Source organism: Dipteris shenzhenensis, chromosome 1 (assembly GCF_047967505.1).
Source record: "Dipteris shenzhenensis isolate YYH24624 ecotype China chromosome 1, Dip_SZ_1.0, whole genome shotgun sequence".
Taxonomy (NCBI): Eukaryota; Viridiplantae; Streptophyta; class Polypodiopsida; order Gleicheniales; family Dipteridaceae; genus Dipteris; species Dipteris shenzhenensis.
The window spans coordinates 17,819,476-17,831,019 of record NC_141596.1 but is presented as its reverse complement, the minus strand read 5'-3'; the positions used below and the strand labels follow the sequence as shown (position 1 = coordinate 17,831,019).

Sequence of the window (11,544 nt, the reverse complement as noted above, 5' to 3'; positions counted from 1 at the left end):
CATTACACGGCAGTTCCAACCTTATTACGTTGCAAACCTTACTGACGTTTACGGCGATTCGAACCTTGTTTACGTTTGTTACGTTGCAAACTTCAATGCTCAATCCATTCGTCCAAATTGATGCTAACTTGATTTAACACCACGATTTCTTTTCTACGTCAAAGCATCAATCGCATGCATACACGGCACTTTGAACCTTATTTACGTTGCAAACTTCAATGTTCTATCCATTATTTCAGATTGATGATAGCTTAATTGAACACGACGATTTTTGTTACGTCAACGCATCAATTCTTAGTATCGCATGCACACACGGCAATCCCGAATCCATTCGTTCAGATTCATGGTAACTTGATTGAAAGCTCCATCTCTTTTCTACATCAACGAGTACCGCATGCACACATGGCAATTACCTTCCAAACTTCAATGCTCAATCCATTCGTTCAGACTGATGGTAGGTTAATACGACGTAACGACGACGTTGCTTCTTTCTTCCTCCAGATCTATTCCTCGTATCACCAAAAATCGACGGATCCGCCAGACTTTTTGCAGGCTATCCAGAGCTTCCTGTAGGTGGATAATACATCGTCTGCACATCCGACCAATCCTTCTTCACTAACCCCCACGTTTACAGCTTCCTCCTTGCCTTTCTATAGTGTTTGCGTCAGCTTTGGCAGCTAGACTTTCTCAATGAGGCTTTCGCTTTTTAGTCGCAGCAGCTCGTCCATCCCTTCCTCCCACCGTCATGTCGCCGGGCCCCAGCTGGAAATTTTCCTCACGAACTATATCTTGCTCTAGAGTGCCGTCATGACGCCTTCCGAGTTTAGCTCGGTCGCCTCTCCAGCTGACACGCCTCATTAGACTCCCTTCCTATGTACCCAGCCGCTCCCTGAGTTCTAACTTCTAAACCCCGACAGACCTGCAATGCTGCCCACTCCTGAACCCACCACGGAACAACATTTTGGTCCGTGACGGAGCACCAATACTCTGCCCACCTTTCGAAAAATGCCGAACCCACCACGGAAAAACAGTTCGAACTTCGAATGAGCAAATCTTCAAACTCAAGCTTCTCGATTGATGATATATTATATATAATGTGTGCTAGCCCGCTTTCTGAGGACACGAGTAAATCTTTTACACGTTCTGACCTTATATTCCTACCTCGTGGACGCATCCTACGATCTAAATACCTTCTCCTGCACCAGGATTGCGCGTTATCTTTACACTGTTGTGTTCTTCACTTGGAATCGACGACCCGATTGTCAACACGTTTGCTCGAAGTACCTTCTCCTGCAGCAGGATCGCTTCACACGCCCATTATCTTATCTTTACACTATTGTGTGTTTAACTTGCAATAGACGCCCATTTGTGAACACGTTTGCAACCCCTTGGCAACATCGAACTTGCGGTGCCACATATCCTACGGCTCCTTTCATAAAAGTTATAACATGCAGTATACTACAGAATACTCGGCTTAATACTGGACATTGCAATTGCCCATGGCTCACACTTACAATTATGGAACAAATACATATGCTGAACAAGGCAGCCCCAAGCAACCATATCGTAAACGGTGGTCTTCCAGACTCCTGGAAGCAAACATGCAAGCAGATATTTATAAATAGGTCCTCATTAGTCCTTGAACTTAAGCGTCTTTTCTACTGAGGGGGTTCCGAACCACATTGTGAAAAAACACTAGCTAACTATCACAATGAATTCAAAGAACCATGCCAATTGCCATCCAAATACCTCATCAACAATGTTGGGATGCTGGTTCTCCAAACAAAGATCTTTGAAATTACAATCCCAAGACTTAATGCCACCATGATCAATACAAATTATGGGCACAAACTGAAACAATACATCGATCCGGAACGATCAAAAGAGGTGGCAGAAATGCTGCCAAGGAATCTCAGAATTCCAATAGGAAAGCAACCAATTTCCTGTTTCAACAAAGAATAATAGCTCTCAGCTAGACACTGTCTGCTCTACAACATGCCTATTGATTGGCCAGCACCTATACAGTGGGTAGGTTTTGACCGTTTTGGGCCAAGAAATTAATCAAAACTCAAATCGAAGGAGAACAGACTTGAAAAGACGAATAGAAGAATCTATCATGAGCTTTAGATTTTGGCTACGGAAGGGATCGACTTGCCATATATCTACTGGTACAAAGGAAAGTTGTACAGACGGCTTGAGCAAGTATGTATCCTGCGAGCCGCAAGAACACCTTATTTTATCTGTCAAGTTATCCAACAATGAGAGAAAAAATCCGAATTCCTTCCAGGAAGCAAGAGATGTCAATCTGCAATATAGACGGGTCACGTCGGGGTGGTTCTCAATATGGTATTTCCCGGAATTCTGTGCTTCTGCATTGGCTCTTTGCTTGTGATAGCTATCATTACGTACATTAAGGTGAATGAGAATACCTGCTAGCCAACTAATGTTTCTCCACACTCTACAAAGGAAAACCTATTGTTATTGAGAACTCGTTGGATCCTCTCCACTATCTCCCTGCTGATGACCTGTGCCCATGGAGTGCTGATCCTGCTGTGTAGAACGACTCGGATAGGCATTGACTGCAGCAAGCATGCCTAATTGTTGGTCTCCTCCCAAACCTAATCCAGCTCCTGGTAGCTGTTGGGAACCTTGTTGAAGTAGCATTGATCCAATTGGCATATGCCCATATTGCCCTCCTTGCAGATCCAGACCCATTCCTCCGGAAAGATTGAACCTATGCATAAACGTGACAGCGCTGGGGAGCATGGATGCAGGGAGAGGCATCATAGAATTCGCCGAAGATGGAGAGCTTCCACCGGCTCCTCCTGATGCTGTTGCAGCAGCTGCTGACGATCCCAAATGTATTGAAGGGCCAGGTGGTGCAGCCATTCTGTACATTGTTCCACTCGGACCCCCTGGAGGAAAAGCCCAGATCTGCTCATGTGAAGGCCCAGCCACGACGCCAGGAGTGGAAGAACCTGCACTAACGGGAAGCATCCAAAAGGCCCCTGGCAAAGAATTGTTACTGGCCAATGCTGGTGCAGGAGCCACTGCCCACATCGGCATCAGATTGGAAGCTCCGCCTTGGGACGCACCAGCAAGAGAGGAGGGCCTCATAACCGAAAACAAGGGTCTGGTGGTTTCAGGTTCTTCCTTGAGATGCGTCAAAGATCCTCGAAATCTTTTTCTCATGTTTCCAGAGTCTAAGGAATCGGCTCCCATCCCCTCTCCAACGTCTGTTCCTCCCCCCATCAAGCTCTCGTGATGAAAACCCGACATGACATCTTGCCCTAATCCTGTGTCTCCTTGGCCTATGCTGAATCCCATTCGCCTGTTTGCTTCCATGGCTCTCTCCTCCACTGCATCCCATTCTGCCCTGCGTGCTTGCTCCAACCTTGCAGCCGTCATGTCTGATGTGTCCCTTTGGCCGAGCCCTGATAATCCTAGAGCACCATGGAAGGAAGGGGGCCTGTGCAACGGTGCAGAAATGCTTGACGATGTTGAACGCATAGAGCCACCGGATGTTTGGAAAGAAGCGGGAATAGTACCGGTGCCTGTTGCCGCGATTACTGCAGGCTCTGCGTGATGAAGCAGCCACTCGATCGTCTCTCCGTCCGATTTGTGTCCAAGTTCACGGGTAAGCTGGAAAATTCGAGCGGCACAAGCTGCCGGCATGCGAATGCGCCTTCCTCGGCCATCTACCTTAGTGTGGCGATCTTTCGTAGAGGATCTCTTGGGAGGTGGCTTCTTTGCTGCGAGCTGGCCGGCTTCCGATGAGGGTCCTGCGATGGCCAACTCTTGCGATTGTGCTTGGGCAGCCGGCGATTGTCCTGATAAAGTCCCCAGGCTACTGCTCAACTGCCCTTCGGATGAATACTTTTGCCCTAGACCTGGTGCAGACATTGCAAGTGATGCATCTACTTGCGAGGCACTAATTCCCGTGCCACCAGCCATAGCAGCCATTGCTTGAGCTATCGAAGCTCCAGTAAAATGCGAATTATGCTGCTGGGGACGCGCGTATCCGATCGTACTTCTGCCCTCGCTCTGATACTGCACTAGCTGTAACGGCACATTGTTCTCTGGACTACCTCCTGCCCCAGAATCTCTATCTGATTTGGACGGACCATGCTCTCTGGAGTCCATGCTACAACCTATATACGCCCAGATGTATGTAAATCTTCCGCTCAAAGTCTGACTTCGACATGCAGATATTTCGCAGAATGGTTGGGATGAAACGGCATGCAGCTGGCAAGAGGTAGCTGAGGGTGAAACCGGAAAGGCAAGGTCAAATTCGAATACAAACACTAAGACTTTAGAAGAGAGCGAGCTACAAACCGTAGTACTAGAAGTACAAGCCACACCAGCTAGCTTAGTGCCTCCGGATGGCATGCGGTTGCACAGCTGCCTGCGGGTTTTCACCCCTACACCCATTACCTACGAAACTCATACAGCTCAGTGTGTGGCCTGTCACCAGGCGGGGGAGACCTACATATCGCGGTGGGAGAGATCGAGTAGTCATCCGCCACCCGTGAAGCAAGCTGCGGCAACCTCTAGGGAAGAGCCCGATCTCAAGATGCTCCTGTATTTATAAGACGGGAGGGAGAAGAGAGAAATCATTCCGGCCATGTGAGAGGGAAAGCGAGCTGAGGAGAGATAGTTGGAGGGCGGCCTTTTGGGCAGAGGGAGGAAGGCAAGGACGATGATGGCAAGGGAGAGGGTGGTTCTTCTGTTTGGGAGGGGAAGGGAAAAGTGGAAGGGAAGGCTTTCCAGGAGGTGCAGATGAAGTGCAGGCCGGCAAGCTGGCTGGCTGGCTGCTTGGCTGGCTGGCTGGCTGGCAAGGAGAGCTAAAAGCTAAGCTATAGTAAGACGGATGGCTGGACGGTGATAACAAGAGGAAGCATTCAAAATTGATGGAAAAGAAGGAGAGATTTGGAAGCGAGCACGACGCACGTTAGGGGAGGTAAATGGAGGAGGGGGAGGAAGGTGGCTGGTGAGCTATGGAGGCGATGCAGCAAAGCAACTACTGAGCCACTACTGGAGCTGGAAGCTGAGTTGCAAAGCCAGTAGGAGAAGAAGAAGCTGAGCTACAGCGACGACTGCATATCTGCAACGATGAAGGGACAAACAGGCATTACAAACTACTGTAAGTAGCCGCGCAAAGCTCTGTTTGTATGTGTGTGTGTATGTAGGTTTGTTCTCCAATTCAACCTCTGTAGATGTCCGATCTGAATCTGGTCTCTCTCTCTCTCTCTCTCTCTCTTCTCCGTGTCTCTCTCTGTGATCTCGATCTAAAAGCAAGATATGGCGAGCTGCACGATTGCGAGCTTCGCACTCTACGTTGAGCTTGAGGGAAAAGTGGCTATGGCGAGAGACAGCTACAGAGAGGAGAGTAATGAGTAAGTGCTGTCACAGTCCCTTTGAGCAAAAGAGGAAAAAGCCACACTGGCCTAAATTATCAAAAGAACCCCAGGCCTTAGATTCTCACGCTCCCCCTATGGAAATAGCCCCCAATCTGTCTCGTGTAAATGTCCACCCGCACGAGCGCTCCATATAAATACTCCCATATCTACTCTATCGTATGTACGCTTTTGCCTGATACGCAGTCTCCCAGGTCGCATGCTCCCCTCGTTGTATCTACGCCGTATCTATGCCGTACAATACTCGCATACTTACTGTTTCGTAGGCGCGTTTGTGTGTATAATACGCCCCGCAACCCCCCACAGATTCTCCGCCACGTGTCCGCCGGCTTGCGATATTCCTTTTGTAAAATTTTTTAAATTAGAAAACCCTCCCCCCATTACTTTTGGATCAATAATTTTCCTCAATGAGTTGTGTCCTTCATTTAACGTGCGCATTGGTTTTTTTTTGTGAACCGTGCGCACGTGAAGGCACACATCCTCCTTATCATTGGGGGGTTAGAACTTCGCACTCCACTTTACACATGTCCCTCATGTTTCTTCCCTCCCCTCGCACATGAAGCTTAGCTCCCTCTCACCTCGTTTTACCTTCCTCCCCGTTGGCAATCCACAAAGCTCCTACACACCACCCTTCCTATTATTATTTTGCTTGTGTCGTCAAGTGGTTGGGACTCGTTATCATGGTAGCTCGATGCTTTCTAGTTGCTTGTTTTCTCGAGGGCACTTTCTTCCATTCTTTTTCCAGTTCATAACAATTCTATTTCATACCAACATGACACTTGTTTTGAAAAGAAGTGAGCTTTTTGAAGTTTGGGGGTATGTCATTCTCTTCTTCTTTTGTGAGAGGTCTACTTAAAGGGTGAGGGTAAAATCATAATTCTATGAGTGCACAATATGGTACTCCACTTTCTAGAGGTTAAGCACGGAGTTCAAATTTGCCTACCACACCATTCTCTCTCTCTTATATAATGTATGGCACACAGGATAAGTATGAAGTTCATATTTTTCAAGCATGTGACTCTCCACCCTAGAACATCAGGGCTCCACTATCAAGGGTGTATGGATCAATTTCAAACCTTCTACATGTTCAAGGCAATCCATTGTGTCTATCTACTTCCCACCTCTCCTTTTGTTAAATGTTATTTATTGTGCATCCCTACCCTTATATCCTTTATCTCAGTCACTTTGTTGGCCCACCTATCTACATCATTGACATAAAACGTCAACATGAAGCTTTCTTCCTTTACTTGTCATTATCACCACCACCACCAAGGCCTTGAAGCTCTCCCAAGCTTGAGGTACACAATTTTGATGCCACCAAATATATTTCTATAAAAATCTACTCATGAGTGGGCTCCAACATATAAATGATATAGCCTTGCCATACAAACATATAACTACCTTGTGTGTGTGTGTGTGTGTGTGTGTGTGTGTGTGTGCACATATGTGCATGTGCATTTATGTGTGCACATAGGGGTGTGTGTGTATGTGTGTGTGTGTGACGCGCGGTGCTTTTAAAAAAAAGGTGTGTGTGTGTGTGTGTGTGTGTGTGAGAGAGAGAGAGAGAGAGAGAGAGAGAGAGAGAGAGAGAGAGAGAGAGAGAGAGAGAGAGAGAGAGAGAGTTGACTACATCATATATTATTACATATCATAATATCTCTATGCATGCTAATGATTATCCATGTTATTATTTGATAATTGGTGTGCAACATATTGTAAGTAAAGTCTTGAGATTCCACTTCAAGAATTTTAAACTACTTTCAATTTATATTTAACCAAGTCTTGTCCCCTAGTTATAGGCCTAGTAATTTAGGAGTTTTGATGCTTCAAACATTGCATTTGAAAATAAAAGCTCATCTGTAAAGGGTTCAATTTGAGATGCTTTGTTTTGTAATTGTATTGATGTTGTCGAGTCTTCAGCTAGAAGGTCATAACATGGAATTGAATAACCATGATTCCTTTTTTTTACATCGTATTCTTTAAATCCTAGGCTAAGAAAGGGGATATATTTTGAGTGTACAAGATCCATTTGTTAATTCCGTTTTAAATGCAAAATAGGATGTCTAATTTCAAGCTAATTTGTAAATAGAATACCATCATGGCACCGCTCTGGTTGTAAAGATGGTACATAATAATGAAGAATTTTACTTGAAATGTATGGATTGAATCATCATGCTATTAAAAGGAGCTTTGATCTTTTGTGAAACATATGCTACAAGGAAAGAAGGCCCATTTTGATGCTATTGCATTGTTTTTCTGTTGGAGAAATAAGCATTTCCATTGATATTAATGTCATTATAATTGTAAAGAGAATAATGTCAATACAAGCATTTCCATTAATATTGATGTCATTATAATTGTAAAGAATATAATGTCAATACAAACATTGGTGTTAGTGTCTATACTATTTCAGTAAGCTTATCAAAGCTTTTCCTTTTGAAATGAAAAAATTGGGATGCATAATTTTTATTAATGGTGACATGTTTACATTGCTTGTATAGCCTGAAGAGCATCATTGCAATACAAAATATCCTTTAAATTTTACATTTTGGACCCACCTCCTCAAATATCTCATTCTATTAGCTACCAATGTGGAACCCCAACTTCCCAAAAGTCCCAACAAGGATAAAAAACAAGCATGTCCCCTCTTAATGGTTTGGATCCTCTTCTTGGTCCTCTTTTGAATACTCCTCTTCTAGGCTAGCCTCCTCTTCTGCATATTACCCTCCTTGCACGCCCTTCCTCGATGTCTCTAATGTCCTCTAGGAGTATATCTTCTTTGAAGTTTGGCTTATCACAAGTATATGTGAATGTTTAACTGCTTTTGAGTTTAAAAGGATGCGAAAACAAAGTAATGCTTGAGAGTGATCATTGCGTCAAGTGTACGTACATTTATGACGAAGTCATCAAATTTCTCACCCCCAGGTGATCACTCTATAAAGATGTAAGATATTAGGTTCATTCATGGAAGGTGATTTTTAAATTTTTAGAAGTAATGAGACATTTATAGCCAAGGGGGGTTTAGAAAAATAGTTATCTAGTATAAAATGTTATGTACATGTAAGGAGGGGACTTTTAAACTCACAATTACAACATGTATATGTATGGAAGAGGGGTAAACAAATTATCTTAAAAAAATGTTAAAATTTAAATATAGGGTTATTTTACATATGTGCTTACTTGCACATGCTTTATGGGTTTTTACATAATGACTTCCATGAGTTTCTAACCTTTATTCTCCTCTAGGTATGAGCTTGATTGTCCCCTTTTGAAAACTGTTATCATCCTCTTCAGATGTGTGGTCCCTTTTACCTTTATTTTCTATTCATACAAAGACATGCTTTAGTAAACATAATAGTTTTGTAAAATATATGTAGTCAATTGAAGACTTAGGGAATGAGAGAGCTTACAAACAGCAAAAAATCAATCCATTCCACTGAAATCCATAGGGATGCACCTAACTTTTGGAGCCTACTTGTTGAAATCTAGATTTTGTTTTAGCTCCTTACAAGTGAGCTTCCAATCAATTCATTTGCATGAAGCTGGCTTTCTTTGATGATTTTTATGGAGCCTTTGCATCTCTAGCTCTTGAGGAATTCATTCTCACACTTTCAAAACTTAGATTTTAGATAGCCTCTTGGTCTTCTCATCATTATCGCTATCATTGGAGCATCTAGAGCACTTCTTCTAGCCTCAAAGTGATCTAGTTCTACCAAGACATCTTTGACCTTATTAATGAATCTTAGATAAAATTGAACATATGATAAATCCAAGGAAATACCTAAAACTTGATACAATTTATAGCAAATGGAGGGAGAGAGCCTAGAGGGAGAGAAGAGAGAGAGGGGAAATTTAGAGAGGGAGATGAAGAGAAAGAGAGAGGGAAACTTTAAAGAAGGGCCATTTAGAGAGGGAGAGAGAGGAAGAGAGGGGATGTTAGGGAGAGAGAGAGAGAGCGAGGGAGAGAGGGGTCTTCTATTAAGGGGACATCTAGAGAGGGAGAGAGAGAGAGAGGAAGAAGGAAAGACGTGGGAAAGAGGGATAAGAGATCAAATTTTAAAGAGGAAAAGGGGGACAAAGAGGGAAAGGTAGTGGTGGTATGTTGAGGATTCATCTCAACATCATGTGTTATCACAAGTGCATAGCACTAACACATAGAGTGCTAAAAGGCACAAGGGTTGGAAACCCTGACCCTAAAGCGGTTTGTATATATTCTTATTTTCAACTAATTCAAGTGTATAGTTAGTCATTTGTGGTGTGCTCTCTAGCTGTGTCCTCTCCATCTTCATTCTTCTCCTCTCCTCTCTCCATATTTGTTCATGGTATCAAAGCATGGCTCTACCTTCCTTTGGGGGGCCATCTTTGTGAGAGTGTAAGAGAGATTGAGAGGTATTCATTCATTCTGTTCACTTCTGTCGAGTGAAGGATTTTAGATCATTGAGAGTTCTTAATTCTTTTTGAAACTTTTGTCTATTCTATATGAAGATTTCCTTGAGAGATTTTATTACTATGAGAGAGAGTCCCTTGTTTCTTATCTCTATGAGAGAGAATTTGAGAGACTAAGGAGAGATCTCTATTCTCATATTCTTCTTTAAAGGAGAGAGAGGGAGAAAAATAGACTTCTTTGAGAGAGCGACTCCTCTACACAAGCTCAATTAGAGCTTTGAGCTCAAATAGATGAAGAGGAACTCAACATAGCTATGGATACAAAACTATCTACGACACTGCTATAGCAACTAAAGTGAGCTCCTAAATGACTCGACCTACAATGCGCAGCTCATAGGCGCCTCCACTAGCAACTACCTCTACAATTGGGCTACACACAACACACGCCACAACACCGTAGCCAAGACAACCTAAGCACACAATTCAATAGTAGCACCACTCATGCAACTCATGCAAACGACATAGCAGTAGTGATGCTCTACAGCCTCAGCGACTTGGCCACAAGCTGCACCATGATCCATCAGCCCTATTACGTAGCTAGCATGTAGAATCGGGCATAAGGCAATGTACATGCGGCTAAGTGAACACACGGCCAATAAAATGCATCCAGACAACCAAGCAACCAGTAAGGAGACTCTCTACAGCATCTATAGTGGCACTTCTTCAAACGCATGGTAGATGGCAAACAAGCTTCAACCACCTACACTAATGACTCTCACGCACCACAAAGAACTAGTTGAAAGCAATTGCACCTCCAAATGAGCAACTAACGCTTCAACTATAGCACTACAATGCTAAGCTTTGAGTAAGGTGGCCACCAGTCGTGACAACCACGAATGCCATTAACCTCTCGAACACGACTAGCCTCTAAATGGCTTTAGTGGCTCCTCCATGCCTACTTCAACAGCATGACGACTTCAAGGTTTAGCACCTATGTCATTACAACCCCCAACGCCAATGCCAACACCTCCAAGCCCTGCTCACAGCGACAAACTGCAACCATCCTACAAGGCGGGCACACACAGCCATCAACGTCGCTATAGAGAAGGCGATGAAATCGCTACCTTTCAATAGAATCTTCGAAGATTTTGTTTGAATCTAGAATATTTTGACAAATCTTCTATCCTTTCCTTTAACACGTGGTACCATGCAAAAAGTGACATGTGGCACTCCACATTTTATCCACTTGCCAGGTCATCAACTCTCCTTCGATGACACGTGACACACTACCACAAAGGCTATCTACCCATGTCACCCTATCTGCCAGCTTAGCAAGCCACATCATCATAGGTCCACATCACCATTGACACATCAACACTAATTGCAACATCATCATCGATTACCACATGAACAAACACATCGTCATTGCCACATCACCACCTCAGCTACCACATTATCAGCCATCTCACCATGCCATGTCATCAACCACGTCATTCTAACCACATCATCTACCATGTCATCACTAACAGGTGGCACACATCCCCTTGGCAGGCACAATCTCTTCCTAGGCACTTCCATGTGCACACAACTACCACATCACATAGTGCTCCATAGGCACACCACTTGCCAGACAATTTTGCATGTGAACATAGTTGCCACATCATCATTTTGTCCTTTTTTGCCCCCTCCACCTTGATCAAGCTGTATCTCTTGATCCAGGAAGAATTTGAGGGTGCTCCAA

At 44.0% G+C, this 11,544-nt stretch overlaps 1 protein-coding gene across 1 annotated transcript; it reads right to left on the bottom strand.

The window, feature by feature from the left end:
• Positions 1-1,795: 1,795 nt before the first annotated feature.
• LOC147905482 (uncharacterized) lies at positions 1,796-5,724 on the bottom strand. Its single transcript, XM_087372878.1, has one exon. The coding sequence runs from the start codon at positions 4,429-4,431 to the stop codon at positions 2,479-2,481; it is 1,953 nt and encodes a 650-aa protein (XP_087229004.1). The 5' UTR covers positions 4,432-5,724; the 3' UTR covers positions 1,796-2,478.
• Between the last annotated feature and the right edge of the window lie 5,820 nt (positions 5,725-11,544).